Here is a 14,931-nt window from a genome sequence, read left to right as displayed (position 1 = left end):
AGATTAGGCTCTACAGATATTATCGTTACAAAAAAAAAAAAAAAGATCTCTTAAATACTACTACACTACAGATATTTTAGTGAAAATAGTACTAGTGACATGTGAAACTAGAGACATATCTCGGTTACGGAAAAAAAAAAATTGCAGTTATTTACTTTTTTATTGTTTACAAATCTATTATTCCCCTTTCTCAGTCATCACAGGTTAAAAAAGAAAAGTACTGGATCATACATACTAGAAATGAAAAGCCTGCCTCGGCTTCTATCATCAATTTGGTAAGCCAAAAGGAGAAAAGAAAGAAGAGAAAAGAATGTGGGGAATTTAGGCTTCATAAACTTTGCACTCCTCATCAGCAGCGTTTGTCTTGCAGTAGTCTTCCAATGGGTCTCCACTCCCGTCAATAACCAAGCCTGGCCACTTGCTTGCTACCAGATGAGCCAAATCCACAACGCGTTGGCTGCAAAGTGTCAAGTATGAAATATTCTCTCTTCAGACAAAAAAAAGTACACTAGCATTTGGACAAACAGGGGAGATGCTGAGCAATAGTTTCTTCAGAAAAATTGCTAATTGTGCTTGTTTCCATGCATGCAAACTGACATCTTTTTTTTTGTTAAGGATATCAATCAACATTTTTTTTTTAAAAAAAAAGAGGAAATCTTTGTACCTGTATCCCCACTCATTGTCGTACCAGGCAACCACCTTCACCATGTCATCTCCCATTACCATCGTCAAGGAGGAGTCAATGGTAGAAGAAACATCGGTACATTTGAAGTCGACAGATACAAGAGGAGCATCACACACGTCCAATATGCCTTTCAACGGCCCATCAGCAACCTTTCTGAATGCAGCATTCACGTCTTCAGCCGTCAGTCCTCTCTTCTCGACGTTTACAACAAGGTCAACCACAGACACGTTAGGTGTCGGAACCCGGAGCGCAATGCCATTGAGTTTACCCTTCAGCTGCGGCAGCACCAATGACACTGCCTTAGCTGCACCCGTGCTTGTTGGGACAATGTTTAATGCTGCAGCTCTGGCTCGCCTCAGGTCCCGGTGTGATGCATCTAAAAGCCTCTGCAATAGAAGCACGCAAACTCTAGTTATATAGGAGAAAGTAATGCAAGCAAGTACGCTTGTCATGTTGTCCAGAAGGCAAATTATGTGTCTTTTTTTAGCATACGAGTACCTGATCACCAGTATAGGAGTGGGTGGTTGTCATTGTTCCCTTCACAATGCCTGCAATTGTTCATTAGTGTCAGTCAGTGATAAGAGGTTGAACTTTTGTTTTCTTTTGTCTCAGTCAGTGATCAGAAAATAAGGACAACTTCTAAAGGGAAGCAAATGTGCAGTAGTATAATTTATTTGAAGGACGTCAGATGCTTACCAAATTCTTCATCCAAGACCTTCACGAAAGGAGCCAAACAGTTTGTGGTACAAGAAGCATTGCTGCAATTTGACAAATGGTAAAGTTCCTTCTTTTTTTTTTTTATCAACGTATGGATTGGCAATTGATACATGAAAGATACGAGACCATGATTTTAATACTTTTCCGACATGTTGTGGAGATGGTTAATCGACGAATGTAAAGAGTTCTGTGTAATCTACCTTACGATATTAGAGACCTCGTGGTAGTAATCCTGCTCATTCACTCCCACAACGTAGGTTGGGATGTCAGCACCTTTTGCTGGAGCAGTGATAATGACTTTCTTTGCACCAGCTTGGATATGCTTCCCAGCTCCTGGGCCATCCACAAATACGCCTGTTCCCTGATTTCAACAAGCTTAAATTAGTAGAACGCTTTCGTATACTTGTGCCAGGCAACCTTTAACGCGATTTCCATTACTAGAAAACCAACTCCACAACCATTAGGAAAATCTTTTTAACCATTAGGAAAACAGTTGATTCTTCAGCCTTGAGTACTCCATTATAGCTCATTAACGATCAAAGGCATTTCTTAAATTTCTAGATTCAGCATACTCCATATGCCTTAGGTGCCTGGGTTCCTATAAGCAAGAAGCGAAACAAGAAAACCAATAGGGTAATGTTACTTTAATCAGCATCAATCTATATGTCAATGTATTACGGTCATAACCTACCCCAATTAACATATTCCTTTTCTTCTCGGAAGGAGAGCTAAGCCTAAAGTAGGATTTGAACTTACTCCCAAACTTTAAAACTTCAGTAAGCACCGTTCAATCTGTTGTACTCCTTCCAACTCTAACTGCCTCACAATTCTCATGGCAGAAAACTTTTATTGCTATTGGTAGCCCAATATCACAGACCTTAACTTGATGAGAGATCTAGCAGAAATTAAGAAGAAATTAAAGCTTAGGAAATGGCATAGTGCAGTGCATACCTCAATAACGATATCAATGCCAAGGTCAGCCCAAGGAAGCTTGAGAGGATCCCTACTGGAGACGACCTGAATGGGCTTTCCATCAACACTAATGGTCTCAGTGTCCACAACTTTAACATCTGCCTTGAAGGTTCCAAGCATCGAATCATACTTTAGCAAGTGAGATGCCTGTATATTCGGAATACAAGTTAGTGTTTAATGTGTACTTAGTACAGTATCAATCTGCGACCACGACAAATGGCCCTGTGAATCTCTCTAGGAATGTTTAGCACCAAGACTTACATTCTTAACACCTGCACTGTCATTGACAACAATGACATCAAGTGGTGAGTTCTTTCGCCCATGCCAGCACCGAAGGAAGTTTCTGCCAATGCGTCCAAAACCGTTTATTGCTACCTTCAATTTGGCAACAGTTTCTCCCTTAACTGGGGTTGATCCTGCATTCTTTTATGCATAAAATCCCAAATTAATGACAGAGACAATGTTAAGAGTTCATGGTTGAAAAGGTATGCAGTGATAGTATCAAATGATCCTCTGCCACCATCATAAGTATTCTCCAAAACCTGTAGTTTGATTTTGAGTGTATATGGGTGAATCTTTCAAGTACGTGCATTATCAATTCTTGAAGAAAGTAAAATGGTAATCCTAAAAGAAAACGTTAGATTCACCAGACATTCATTTCATGTATATCTACGTGTCTTGCTGATTGTCCATTTAAAAAATGAAGTCTGGCATGTGCTGAGTCTAAAAAATCAGTAAGTACTATTACGCGAATCTTGTTTTTCAGTCATATTCCAATGACCTTGTCGATGATATAATAATCAGTGATCTCCTACAAGGTTTACAAGTAATTAGAACCTAAAATTTTTCAAATTTCTGAATAAGAGATTATGATCAGATTCTCCAAGGAGTAAAAGAAGAAGAAGAGGCAGTTCCCTTAACTTGCTAGATAGTTCCTCAAAGTGAAAATAGCTTATAATTGGTTTGTTTATCATGATTGCCAAGCAAACTGGGGCCAATTTTTTGCATTATCAAGAGCAAGCAAAAGTCAATCTGCTTGTCTCATTGATGGAAAGGGTACCAACTATTACATTGAAATTTGACTGATCAAGTTCCTCTGCTAAAGAGTTGAGAGTGCGAGGAAAATGTCAGGATTAACTAACTGATGATGCAGCCAAACATGAATCAATAATCAATTCTCTACTGGAGTAATTTCAATACATACTTGTCTCTTTGGGGTAAGTTGGACGGCCACTGCATCAAAGAAAGAAGTTTCCCTTGAATTGGTAGCAAAGGTCACACATCCGCTGGATCTAAGACCAGAGTATTCATCTACTTCAAGTCTCTGCAAAGCCACATAAGTTGATTCATTACGTATCCTGGAAAAGGAAAATGGACACTAGGACAAAATAAATTGAGAAAAAAGACTGACACAAGAAAAAGATATGAAGAAGTGGAGATCAGGAGTTGACCTTGGAGAAGGAGTATTGAGCAGGGAAGGAGTTGTGGTGGGAGGTTTTGGAAACGAGCCTTGTGTTAGCAGGGATTCTTGAAGAAGCAAGAGCTGCATGAGTACTAGCCATGGCTGCTGCAACTAAGTAACTAAAACTACAACTCCTCCCTTCCCATATTTATAGTTACATACAGCTCAAATGTGTGGGGTACGTTCCCGTTGCCAAAATCTAAACTAGAAATTATGGTTGCAATTGAATTAAGGGATTGAGTGGCGAGGATGGTGCACAAAGATTTGACACAAGATAAGATCGTGTGGATTGTATTGGTCTGAACCATCAAAATTCAGTGCTAAAGATGGTTCACCCATCCCTCTTATTCCTTGATTGCCCCTGCATCTTTTGTGAATTGACGCCTTCATGTCTTGTTATCTGCAACCACAAATTTTTATTTCAGAGTAGGCCTACTCCTGTCTCCTGCTGCATGAGGATGAGGTAAAATTGACTAATAAGTGGTTTGCATGCAAAGCGAAAAGGCCCCACCTTCGTTAGTCCCAGCTAAATGTCCTGCTCCTTTTTTCTTTCTTTCTTTCTTCTTCTTCTTCTTTAATTTTTTTTTTCGAAAGATTTCATTGACTTGCTCCTTCGAGAATTCTTAGTCCTAGAGAGGATGCTTAGCTCATAGAAACCTATTAAAAGCTATACGAAGTTCAAATAGAAAAGTTGGGTTCTACTTAATTCTGAAAATCTCAGTCCAGGTCTTTGTAATTCGAATAAAACTCTTCCTTTCACTGCGATAGTCGAATAAAATCTCAGAGCAACTTACAAGTTCCTCAGTATACCAGACCAAGTCTGATATGAAAAAAGAGACACTACATCGCAAATTTTAAACGTCGCTGGACGATGTTAGCCAGAGTCGGGACAAAACAAACAACAGCGGGAGCTCAGTTCCACACAAGTTGCGGGAGGATGCATTTGCCCACAGGAGTCTCAGTCGACAGATTTTTAATTGTCATGTTGCGGGCAATGATTAGCATTTGTATTTGCTTTAGTACTTCCTCACGAGAATTCAATTTGATTGCTTAGCCCAAAGGAGAAAAGATGCAAAAAGCCAAAGTAATTTGCAGAGCAAGGAACTCTGTGATAACCACAAGCAACACAAGAATTCCGGAGCTAAGATATAGCACCTGCTCAACCAAACAGGGTCGGTTACATAATTTATCACTACACAGAATAAATCCGGGTAGAATATGCATTCTTGTGATACCGACGCAAGCAAAAGCTTAGAGAATCCATCATTCTTCAGTGATCACAATTCACAACCATTGTTATCCAGCTGTCTTCCATGAACATCAAAAAAATCCAAGTATTGTTCCAAAATCCAGCTCTCAAAAGAAGAGCAAATTTACCAAAATTGCAGTAAGCAACTTTCTCATACGACGGCCCTGAGACTCTACATACGAGTTATTGTGTTTTCACATACAGCGAAAATTCATGAGAAAACAGAACGACAATAGAATCTTATATAAGTGCCTCAACTTCGTCCGAGTTAACATCTGCTCCATTTGGGGTATTTTCTGATCGCAGCTGATTTGAAACATCATCTATAGCAGAGTTCAGCTGTGCAATCTTCTCTGATAGTTTCTTCCGCTGTTTCTGGAGACAGATCATAGCACAACTCAGTCATAAAAAGGTACCATGAGCACCTATTTCAATAACTATGCAGAAATATTTCAAGCTCGATTACAAGTTAAGGTGCCGATTCAGCTTTCCCCACTTAGCAACATGCAGAAATAAAGTCATATCAAGTCCTTTTAACCATGGCAGATCTTGTCAATCTTGATAGTCCAAAAGCCATGCATGAATATTAGAGATGCTTTGAAGATGAACTAATTCATTTTATGGGAAAAGGAAAAAAAAATGAAAAGAAAATTACATACTAGAATGTGATTAAATCAAGGTAAGCCACTGATGTAGGATCAACTGAAGTAGGCACAATAACAGTGCAAGGCAAAAAATGCTAAAATTTGGTCATCCTATAGCTATCTACAGACATACCTACCCCTATCCCTCGTACTCCAGGCGTCCCCTATCTCGACAGGGCACTCGCAAAGAGAAAGAAAAAGTAAAGATCCTTTTTTGTCTCCATGGAGGAAAGATCATCGTGGATAATAACTGTAAAGAAACTGCTTACCTCCAAAGCTTTGTCTTCATCATATATGAATTTTGGCAATTTTCTCATCAGGTCCTTTTTGTCAGTTCCAGCTAGTGCACTGCTGATCTGCAGACAGCAAACAGTTTTGTTTATACTATCAGTTTCCTACTCTCTCATTAAGCACTAACAGTCTTCAAGTACATCAAATCTTTGCATAAGGCTGACTGATCTATGGCCAGCTTTCCAGATTAATAATTTGAAAGAGAAAAAGTATAGAAGCAGAGTTTCATAAATGTCAATTAGGATTGCTAAAGTTTACCACCTGAGGTGCATATACACAACCAAGTGTCCCAATAACTAATCCTCCCAAAATAAAGCCTCCAAGGAAGAGATTCCCAGTGCTTGACCTTCCATCACTGCCATTAGATAAGAAACAAGTCCAATATAATTCCGTATAGTTTGGAGTACTGTCTACATGATAAAAAGCAGGGAAAATATGAGAACAATGTTCATTTTTTTTTTTTCGTCCTATGCTTTCTATTTAAACTTACTCAAAGTTGCACAAGCTTGGTACTTTCTCACACCCATTTTGTACAAAAAACAAATGCAAGAATCTGATGACTGTAAGACAAGATATGAGCCTTAAATATTATGTCATTTTGGTAAGAGCCATAGAGACACCAATAGAAAAGATTCACTTTTTCTCGAATAAGCTTCAGTACAACTTGCATGCAAATGTCAAGCTGGAAGTATCAATAACTGTCAGTGATGAAAGGCCTACATGCAACAAATATTCTATCAAAGTAATCTGATGTACCTGAGAATAAGTCATACAAGTTTGATGGATACTATACCTATAGGTTGCACGAACAGTTAGCACTCCTTTAGATATGGATGATTTCCTTGAATGCCTCAGGCCAAAGGACAAGTTGGTGGGAACAGTGCTTCCCATACATTGCTCTAATGTCTTCAGAGAAGAACCTAAAAAATTTAGAAAGCATTCAGAAAATTGCAATCGCACCCTCAAAACAAGAAGTAAACTAGAAAGAAAAGAATAGGGAGTGAGCAAAATACTAGCTAATTGTTATGCACTTTTATATTTATCATTAAATTTTGTAAGCCTCAGAAATCACGACTAATCCAGTGTCTAAAATATGCTTCAACTTTATCTGAAGGTTTCTCTCTGTTTATAAAACCTTTTTGGGTACATATTGATCCCAAGGCTCAACAAAACAGGAAATATAACATCCACTGATGTCAGGTCTCCAATATTCTTGTGGGTTTATGCTAGATAAATGTTTCAACACACAAAAACACAAATAGCTTGCTTTATCTTTGTTCATATGCATGTAGGATCCATCTGATTTGCATGGTCAATATGTCTTGAGTAGCGCAAAATGTGTTCTTGTTCAAAATGATCAGAGGATACCATGATAAGCCTCAAGTCACTCCATCTAACATCTCAGAAGTGGGGTGCCTTAGCTCACATCTTGGTGCAACTTACACTGGTACTGCAACCCAGTGGATAGCTACACTAATCCCAAGGAGTAAAACCAAGGGGATTCAAGCCACAAGTTAGTACACAAAACTGACCTACAGAGTTAGGCAAGCCGATCGTGATTAATGCATGGATACAAGCCCCAATGAATTAAATCACACAGTCAACAACGCCAAATAATAGGTCAAGCGCACTTGAATTGTCAAACAAGCCTTTCGCTTTGCATACCCTAAGTGTCCTTAAAGGGATCTAGGCTTTGATATGCTAAACTGATACTGATTGAAGTCCATACGGATCGAAGGATTGAACTGCTCTCAGCATTCAAGATGCTAATCATCTCCAATATGATCTTCACAGACCTTTTGAGAAACCCATTTTGAAGGACATAGTTCTGAGAGAACACTTGATTACTAACAAAACAGAGCAGGTAAGATAGCAATGCACAAGATTTTCCTGCTTTGAATCGAGGAAACAAATTTGTGAGCATAAAACTTGAACTGTTGTTGAGCATAATAAGTACCTACATTTGTGAATAGTCAGTATGTGTTTTTTCTGTTCTGACTGCTTTAATTTTCCCTCCAATTTCTACTCCTCATTTTTTTTCACCCGAGTTGAGAATCACAATCTCTTGACTGAAGCCGCATCAATCATAGAGTCACTTGCATTGACATAACAAAGATAGAATACCTCAAATCATGTCCATAACGGCGGTTCAAAGACAAGTTTGTTGGGACCTACCAAACTCATGAGAGGAAAAAAAAATGCTCGCTTTTTATTATTATTATTTTTTCATTTCTTTAGATTTCTGTTCACAACAAAGCTCCATAAACCTTGACCCAGAGAAAGTACATTTTAGATCATCGAGCTTACATCCTTATCAACGGAAATGAGAATTGGGAGAAATACCTGATGATGAGGGTGAGGAATGGACTGATGGGTTCTTAGATAATACCAAGGAACTTGAAAGAGTTGCCATGGCGGCTGCAGATAGCTTACAACAGAGTGTGTGTGCGCGCACTTGTGAAACCGAAGGGGCGGCGATGCCGGAGACTGGAGAGCGGAGAAAGAGGATCACTTTACGTTTTTTTGGCTTCGATGAGATCGATGACGGCAAACATAGCTAACAACGAACGGACTAATTAAAAGGACACAGTTCATCCTCCAACCAACCCATCCCACCCCCCATAAGCAAAACACAAAAACAAAAAGCAAAAAAAAAAAAAAAAAAAAAACTGAAAAACAAATGTACCGTGTCTTTGGTACCCAAGTGGAAATGCGGAACATCGATGCTTTTTTAAAATTTACAAAATTTTTAAAGGACCCCAATGTCTTTGTCCCTAATGTTTTGACAAAAAAATTTGGCACCTTATGTGATTTTAGTCCCTATGGTTTTAGTAAAAACAATTATGGTCCCCAATGTTTTCAATCCGAAGTAGATTTAAGACAATTGACAGATTTTCTCGATTATTGACCAAATCATTCACATGCAATCACATGTTCGTTAAATTAATTTTTTTTTTTTTAGAAAAAGCAGCAACACAATAGCTAACTTTGAATAATAAGAATAACGATCGCACATAAGTAACTAATTAACCAAGAAAAAAATGAATTTGTTAAATATAAGTTAAAATTGAGTGGTAGAGACTAGAGGGTTTTTTGCTTAGGGGCGTGGAGAATGACAGTGAAAATAAGTTTCGGATCGATGAAAATTTGATGCTCTGACATGTTTTAATTTTGCAATTTAATAAATTTCTTTTCTTAGCTAGTTTAATTCGTTAGCATGTGACTTATAAGTCCTTCATCTTGTTGTTTAAAATTAGCCACTATTTTGCTTTTTTATTTTAAAATTCAATTTAATGAACACATGATTACACGTGGCTAAATTTTGTCAATAATCGATAAAAGTTGTTCAAATGACCCAAATATATTTTCAATTGGGGTACATTTAGGACCAGATTTACTTTTGTCAAAACTTTAAAAACTACAACTATATATGTACTAAACATTGAGGACCAAATCTGGTCTTACCAAAACTTTAAAAATCAAAACAGCGCATGTACTAAACATTATAGATTAAAACTATATTTTATCCTTAAAAAGATATACTTAACTTTTGACCCTCGAGTGGCCTATCCCTTTTTTACTCCTAATAATAAGTAGCTACAAAGGTTAGATAATTTGTTCCTGCTGATATTAGTATCAGGGAATGTGTTCTGGTATGAAATTAAATTTTACTTAGACTAGACTACTGTCTTTTGTTTCTTGCCATTTTTCTACATATTTGTGTGATATAATTGATGTGTCGGAAATATACATCTCGTCTCACGACATCGGTCTATCCGACCATTAATTCTAAAATTTGGCACATATGATATATATATATATATATATATGTGTATAAAAATGATTGTTGTTGCCCTGCCGGCTGCATTGCGCAATGGGAGTATATTTGTGCGGGATGATCCCATCTCGCTGGTAATTTATGCATGGATCGACATTGCTGCTTCGTACGTTATTCATGCGAACAACCCAATCAAATTCTACGACGGGAAACAATTCTGCATATGACCAAGTACTGGTAGTCCCAAGTTTAATAGATGAAGTGACAACTCTTGGTCTTGGTCTCCTTCGATTTACAGATAAAAAGTAGTAGTACCTGTCTGTTAATTGGTTTTCTAGCCCGTATAGGTATAGCAGCGGAAAGTAGAAAATTAGCAGTAGTCGTCATGGCTGCCGGCGGCGGTGGGGCTGGAGAAAGATCGTTAGAGGAGACTCCTACGTGGGCTGTTGCTATTGTGTGCGCTGTGTTCGTGATCATTTCTTTCCTCATGGAACTTGGGATTCATTCCCTTGGAAAGGTGAGTCCGCTGTGTTTCTGATACTGGCAGGCAGGCTGGGTCTACTCAGTCTGCTGATCTAGTTCTTTCAAGAACCAACCTACCTAATTCAGACTCATGTGTAGCAAGCTGGATTTTCTTGATCTTTTCTTTTCGTATTAATTAATTCTTGTGGATGGCACCCAGTGGTTTCAGAAACGCCAAAACAAAGCCATGATCGAAGCTCTGGAAAAAATTAAATCAGGTTGAACATGAACATGTATCATTTGTGATCTTTAAATTATACATCATATTGACTGGCTAGCACTCCAGCCCAATATTATTGTTACTTATAGGAGTTGGCAGAGTTGTAGGATTTTACCTTAGTATGCTGATGAATGTGAATTGGCTGGCAGAGCTGATGATACTGGGGTTCATTTCCCTGCTGCTTACCGTGAGCGCCACCTATATTGCAAAGATATGTGTTCCAGCCAAACTCGGAGATAAGTGGCTGCCCTGCCCTGAAGATTCGTACGAGAAGGGGGAGGAAAAAGGAAGCAGAAATATTGAAGATGACAGCCGTAGGAAACTACTGCTACTTTCCTACGCGGGAGAAATGGTATGGCGTCGAGCTCTGGCTGCTGATGGGGATGACAAAGATTACTGCGCTGCTAAAGTGAGCATATCCACTCTGATGTTGATTGTTCAACGAGTTTTAATCTTAATTTGCTGCATACATTACATAATGATTAAATACTCTCATTCATTAGTGCTAGTGTGATCTGATTGCAAAATTGCTGCTGCTGCAGGAGAAGGTATCGTTGATATCATACAAGGGAGTGCATCAGCTGCACATCTTCATATTCGTTCTTGCAGTTCTTCATGTCCTTTACAGTGTCATCCTCATGGCCCTCGGTCACGCCAAAGTAACTCAGCTGTCTCCTCAACTTCACTACTGTCTTCTTCTGTCATTCATTACTTATTTACTGGATTAATTGCCCGGATTAGCTTAACTGAAAAAATAAAATTATTAATGGGCTGAGAAAAATTATCTAAGCACTTCTTTCTTAAATTGCTGGAAAAAACAGATGAAAAAATGGAAGGCGTGGGAATTGGAAACCGCTTCCTTGGAATATCAGTTCTCGAGTGGTAATCCTCCTGCCCTATCGCTTTTCTAATTCCCTCCTGTTTTTCTGTCCCTTTTGAGTTCTTTAATCGGGCGGGCATCTTCTCAAAGTGTTGTTAAAGCCCAATAAGTTTGAGCTTTTTGGGGCACAAACCCATGTCGAGTTACGTTCCAAATAGGCTGGTCATTTGAAACTGCAGATCCGGCTAGATTCAGGCTGGCCCATCAAACAACTTTTGTGAGGCGTCACGGTGGAATGGCCAGAGCACCGGGAGTGAGATGGATCGTAAGAGATTTTTTTGTCTTTTCTTTATTATATAGGGAAATAAATATTTTTGTAGTTTCCCCACCGCTCCACTTTATGCGCTAAGCTAATTATTACCTGCCAACGCCACGGAATCTGAGTCTGAGTCTCTGTGGGGTGGACGCGGGGCTGGAGCGGTTGTTCTGACAACCGCTCCGGAAGGTGTAACACCATTTGTACATGGTATAACATCATCTGTACAAGGTGTAACAATAGAACAACAGCGAGTAAAATAGAACAACATTTTTGTGGGTTGTACACGGCGTGAAAATCGAGTTACAAAACGTGATCTGAGTCGCACAAATTTTTGAGGCCTCATCCAGACCGTGAACTGCCGTCCAGGCCCCTCGTCCCTGTGGGGTGGGGGAAACGGTCAGGCATCACTTGGGGGGTGGTTTGAACTTTGAAGTTGAAGAGTTCATCATCTTTTATCCCCTACTAGAACTAGAAGTAAAATATAACCGGCTCCAATAATCTGAGAATCTTTTTTGCTGAAGGAAGGCAAAGCAAAAGTGGACTAACAAATTAAGATAGACAGAAACTTCTCCTTTAGTTGATGATTTTTTTTGTTTTGAATAAATAAAATAAAAACAGGTGGCATTCTTGAGGCAATTTTTTGGTTCGATATCCAAGGTGGATTATCTGACGATCCGCAACGGATTCATCAACGTAAGTGTGATGAATCCCCCCGCTAAGCTGATCGACCAGATTTCGCACTTTTAACATGACATGATGAACTCATTTTGACAATAATGGTCCAAATTTCAGGCGCATTTTGCTCCAAATGCCAAATTTGATTTCCACAGGTACATCAAAAGATCCATGGAAGATGACTATAAGAGGGTCTTGGGAATAAGGTTTGTTTCATTTCTTCATTGTTTAAAAAAAAAAAAAAAAAACCAAAACAAAATAAGAATTTAGACTAAACTAAACTATACATAAAATGCTTTTGACTTCAATGTGCAGTATCCCATTGTGGTCCTTTGTACTCTTCTTTCTGCTTTTAAACTTTTCCCGTAAGTCTCTCACACATATAGATATATATATATATATATATATATATATGATTTTAAAAGCATTAATTTTTGCGGATATTAATTAATATTGTTCCTCTGATATTGCATATGTATTTCAGGTTGGCATACAATATCCTGGATATCCTTGATCCCGCTTCTCGTAAATAACTAGTTTTGTTTTGTTGTTTAAACAGCAGCAGGAATGCCTAGCCTTCTTCCTCGCTCGCTCATCATATTACATATATATGTTCATGTATGGAATTAATTAATGCAGATCCTCGTTTTGGTGGGGACGAAACTTGAACTGGTTATAATGGAGATGGCACAGCAAATCCAGGACAAGACTACAGTTGTTAGAGGAGCTCCTGTGGTGGAGCCAACCAATGACTTTTTCTGGTTCAGTCGCCCCCACTGGATCCTCTTCTTAATACACTTTACCTTGTTCGAGGTGAATTCCCCGCCCAAAGGAAAGGATGAGTTTAGAAAATACGTCTGATAAATACGTATGCACGTGATACTGAATGAATAAAGATAGATCATCTGTGATAGAACATCATACTTATTTGATACTTATTTGATGATCAATAAATAATTCACGACTTGCCTTGTTTTGATTCAAGTAACAACTCTGATATAGTATCTTTCTTGGCTTTGCAGAATGCATACCAAATGGCATACTTCTTGTGGTCATGGGTAAGTATAATTAGAATGAATTAATTAATTATTTGAGAATAAAATATATCCTTCCATTTGAACTTTTTAATTTTTTTCGTGAATTTGAATTGAATAATGTGAGGTGCATCACATTATTGAATTTGGATATATTTTTTACATTTTCTCTAATTAAGAGGTTAATAAAGAATTAATGCAAATGATTCACACAGTTCAATTATCTTAAATTAGCTATTTAGTTGTCAATTGAAATTGAACTAATACAAATAGTTGGATTCTTTTATTATTATTATTATTTTTGCTTAATATTGATAAAGAAAAATCACGTAATTATGATTTGTCTTGTGATATTCATATCAAGATTCTCCAAATGAATATGGATTCTTTATATATATATATTTCCCTTTTGTTCTAAGAGCATTTTTTTTTTTTTACAATCTTAAAATTTTGGATAATGCAATTGATCAACACTAACTATTTCGAGTAAGAAATTGCTTTGTTTGGATAGGCACAACAAAAACTAAGACCAGTAAATGTTTATACTCTACAATGTGGTTAATTATGTGAGATATACAAATCATCAATTGTTCTTCTTACACTGGAAGCTGACTTTTCTCATTATATGTACGTATCTTGGGATGCAGTACGAGTTCGGGATCGGTTCATGCATGCATGAGAATTTGGTGATGATATTGCTTCGAGTATTCCTCGGCCTTGCCCTTCAAGCCCTCTGCAGCTACATTACATTCCCTCTGTATGCCCTGGTAACGCAGGTACACACACACACACACACACCTCCAGAATACTGCTGCTCCTCTTCTCTTTTGATTCAAATTAGTCAAATAGCAAGGTCGCCAATATTATTAAGGAGCCAACTTAACTAAATAATTACAAGCCGGCCGCCTATCTCGTTTTGTAAACATTTGCAGATGGGATCTCACATGAAGAAAGCAATTTTTGAGGAGCAAACTGCCAAGGCTCTGAAGAAATGGCATCAGGCGGCTAAGAACAGGAAGAAGCTGCGCAAAGCAGGGGCAGCAACAGATACTTCTACTAGTAATGCCAATTTCACCACCCCAGATCAAGGTTCTTCACCTCTCCATCTGCTTCACAACTTCAAATGCCGCTCTAATGCTCCAGAAACAGAAAGTTATCCTCCTTCTCCAACGTCTTATCAAACTGATAATGAGCTTTCAGATCTTGAAGCTTCCGCCCGCGGACCTACACATGACGCCGCATTAGGTAGTGCCACAGATCATAGAAATGTAGACCCCCATCCTCAAGATTTTTCATTTGTTAAGCTCTAGTTATTTATTATAATGCGCCACAAATCCGCACCAACACTACCAGTCTAGTGCATATTCAAGATTGAATTTTTCCCCCTCTTAGATATACACAAGTAGATTTAGCCAGGAATAGTCTACGCTGAACGCCAACCTCATCACGTCACTCCCCCCTTTAAACTAGAGTCAATTCAAGCATTCACCAAAAAAAAAAAAAAATTCAAGCATTAATATTTAATAGCAATGATGCTAAGAGG

General features: G+C 38.2%; 3 protein-coding genes across 3 annotated transcripts; 1 reads left to right on the top strand and 2 right to left on the bottom strand.

Annotated features, from left to right (window-relative positions):
• Positions 1-124: 124 nt before the first annotated feature.
• Positions 125-3,975, bottom strand: LOC113749868 (glyceraldehyde-3-phosphate dehydrogenase B, chloroplastic). Its single transcript, XM_027293740.1, has 9 exons — positions 3,826-3,975; positions 3,579-3,698; positions 2,636-2,797; positions 2,354-2,521; positions 1,603-1,763; positions 1,382-1,443; positions 1,184-1,233; positions 665-1,071; positions 125-457 (listed from the first exon to the last, which is right to left on the bottom strand). The coding sequence occupies exons 1-9, from the start codon at positions 3,934-3,936 to the stop codon at positions 322-324; spliced, it is 1,377 nt and encodes a 458-aa protein (XP_027149541.1). The 5' UTR covers positions 3,937-3,975; the 3' UTR covers positions 125-321.
• Positions 3,976-4,951: 976 nt separating this feature from the next.
• Positions 4,952-8,617, bottom strand: LOC113749149. The gene is made up of 5 exons (XM_027292818.1): positions 8,364-8,617; positions 6,814-6,940; positions 6,282-6,375; positions 5,999-6,085; positions 4,952-5,460 (listed from the first exon to the last, which is right to left on the bottom strand). Exons 1-5 carry the CDS (start codon positions 8,431-8,433, stop codon positions 5,326-5,328), a joined length of 513 nt encoding a protein of 170 aa, XP_027148619.1. The 5' UTR covers positions 8,434-8,617; the 3' UTR covers positions 4,952-5,325.
• A 1,566-nt stretch (positions 8,618-10,183) lies between these two features.
• Positions 10,184-14,698, top strand: LOC113749161 (MLO protein homolog 1-like). Its single transcript, XM_027292833.1, has 14 exons — positions 10,184-10,315; positions 10,481-10,538; positions 10,690-10,949; positions 11,083-11,199; positions 11,362-11,422; positions 11,600-11,685; positions 12,298-12,372; positions 12,472-12,560; positions 12,670-12,719; positions 12,839-12,879; positions 12,994-13,167; positions 13,377-13,412; positions 14,036-14,164; positions 14,321-14,698. Exons 1-14 carry the CDS (start codon positions 10,184-10,186, stop codon positions 14,696-14,698), a joined length of 1,686 nt encoding a protein of 561 aa, XP_027148634.1.
• The last annotated feature ends 233 nt before the right edge of the window (positions 14,699-14,931 follow it).

Source organism: Coffea eugenioides, chromosome 10 (assembly GCF_003713205.1).
Source record: "Coffea eugenioides isolate CCC68of chromosome 10, Ceug_1.0, whole genome shotgun sequence".
Classification (NCBI taxonomy): domain Eukaryota; kingdom Viridiplantae; phylum Streptophyta; class Magnoliopsida; order Gentianales; family Rubiaceae; genus Coffea; species Coffea eugenioides.
The sequence above is the reverse complement of the archived record's forward strand: the minus strand, read 5'-3'. Positions and strand labels throughout refer to the sequence as shown.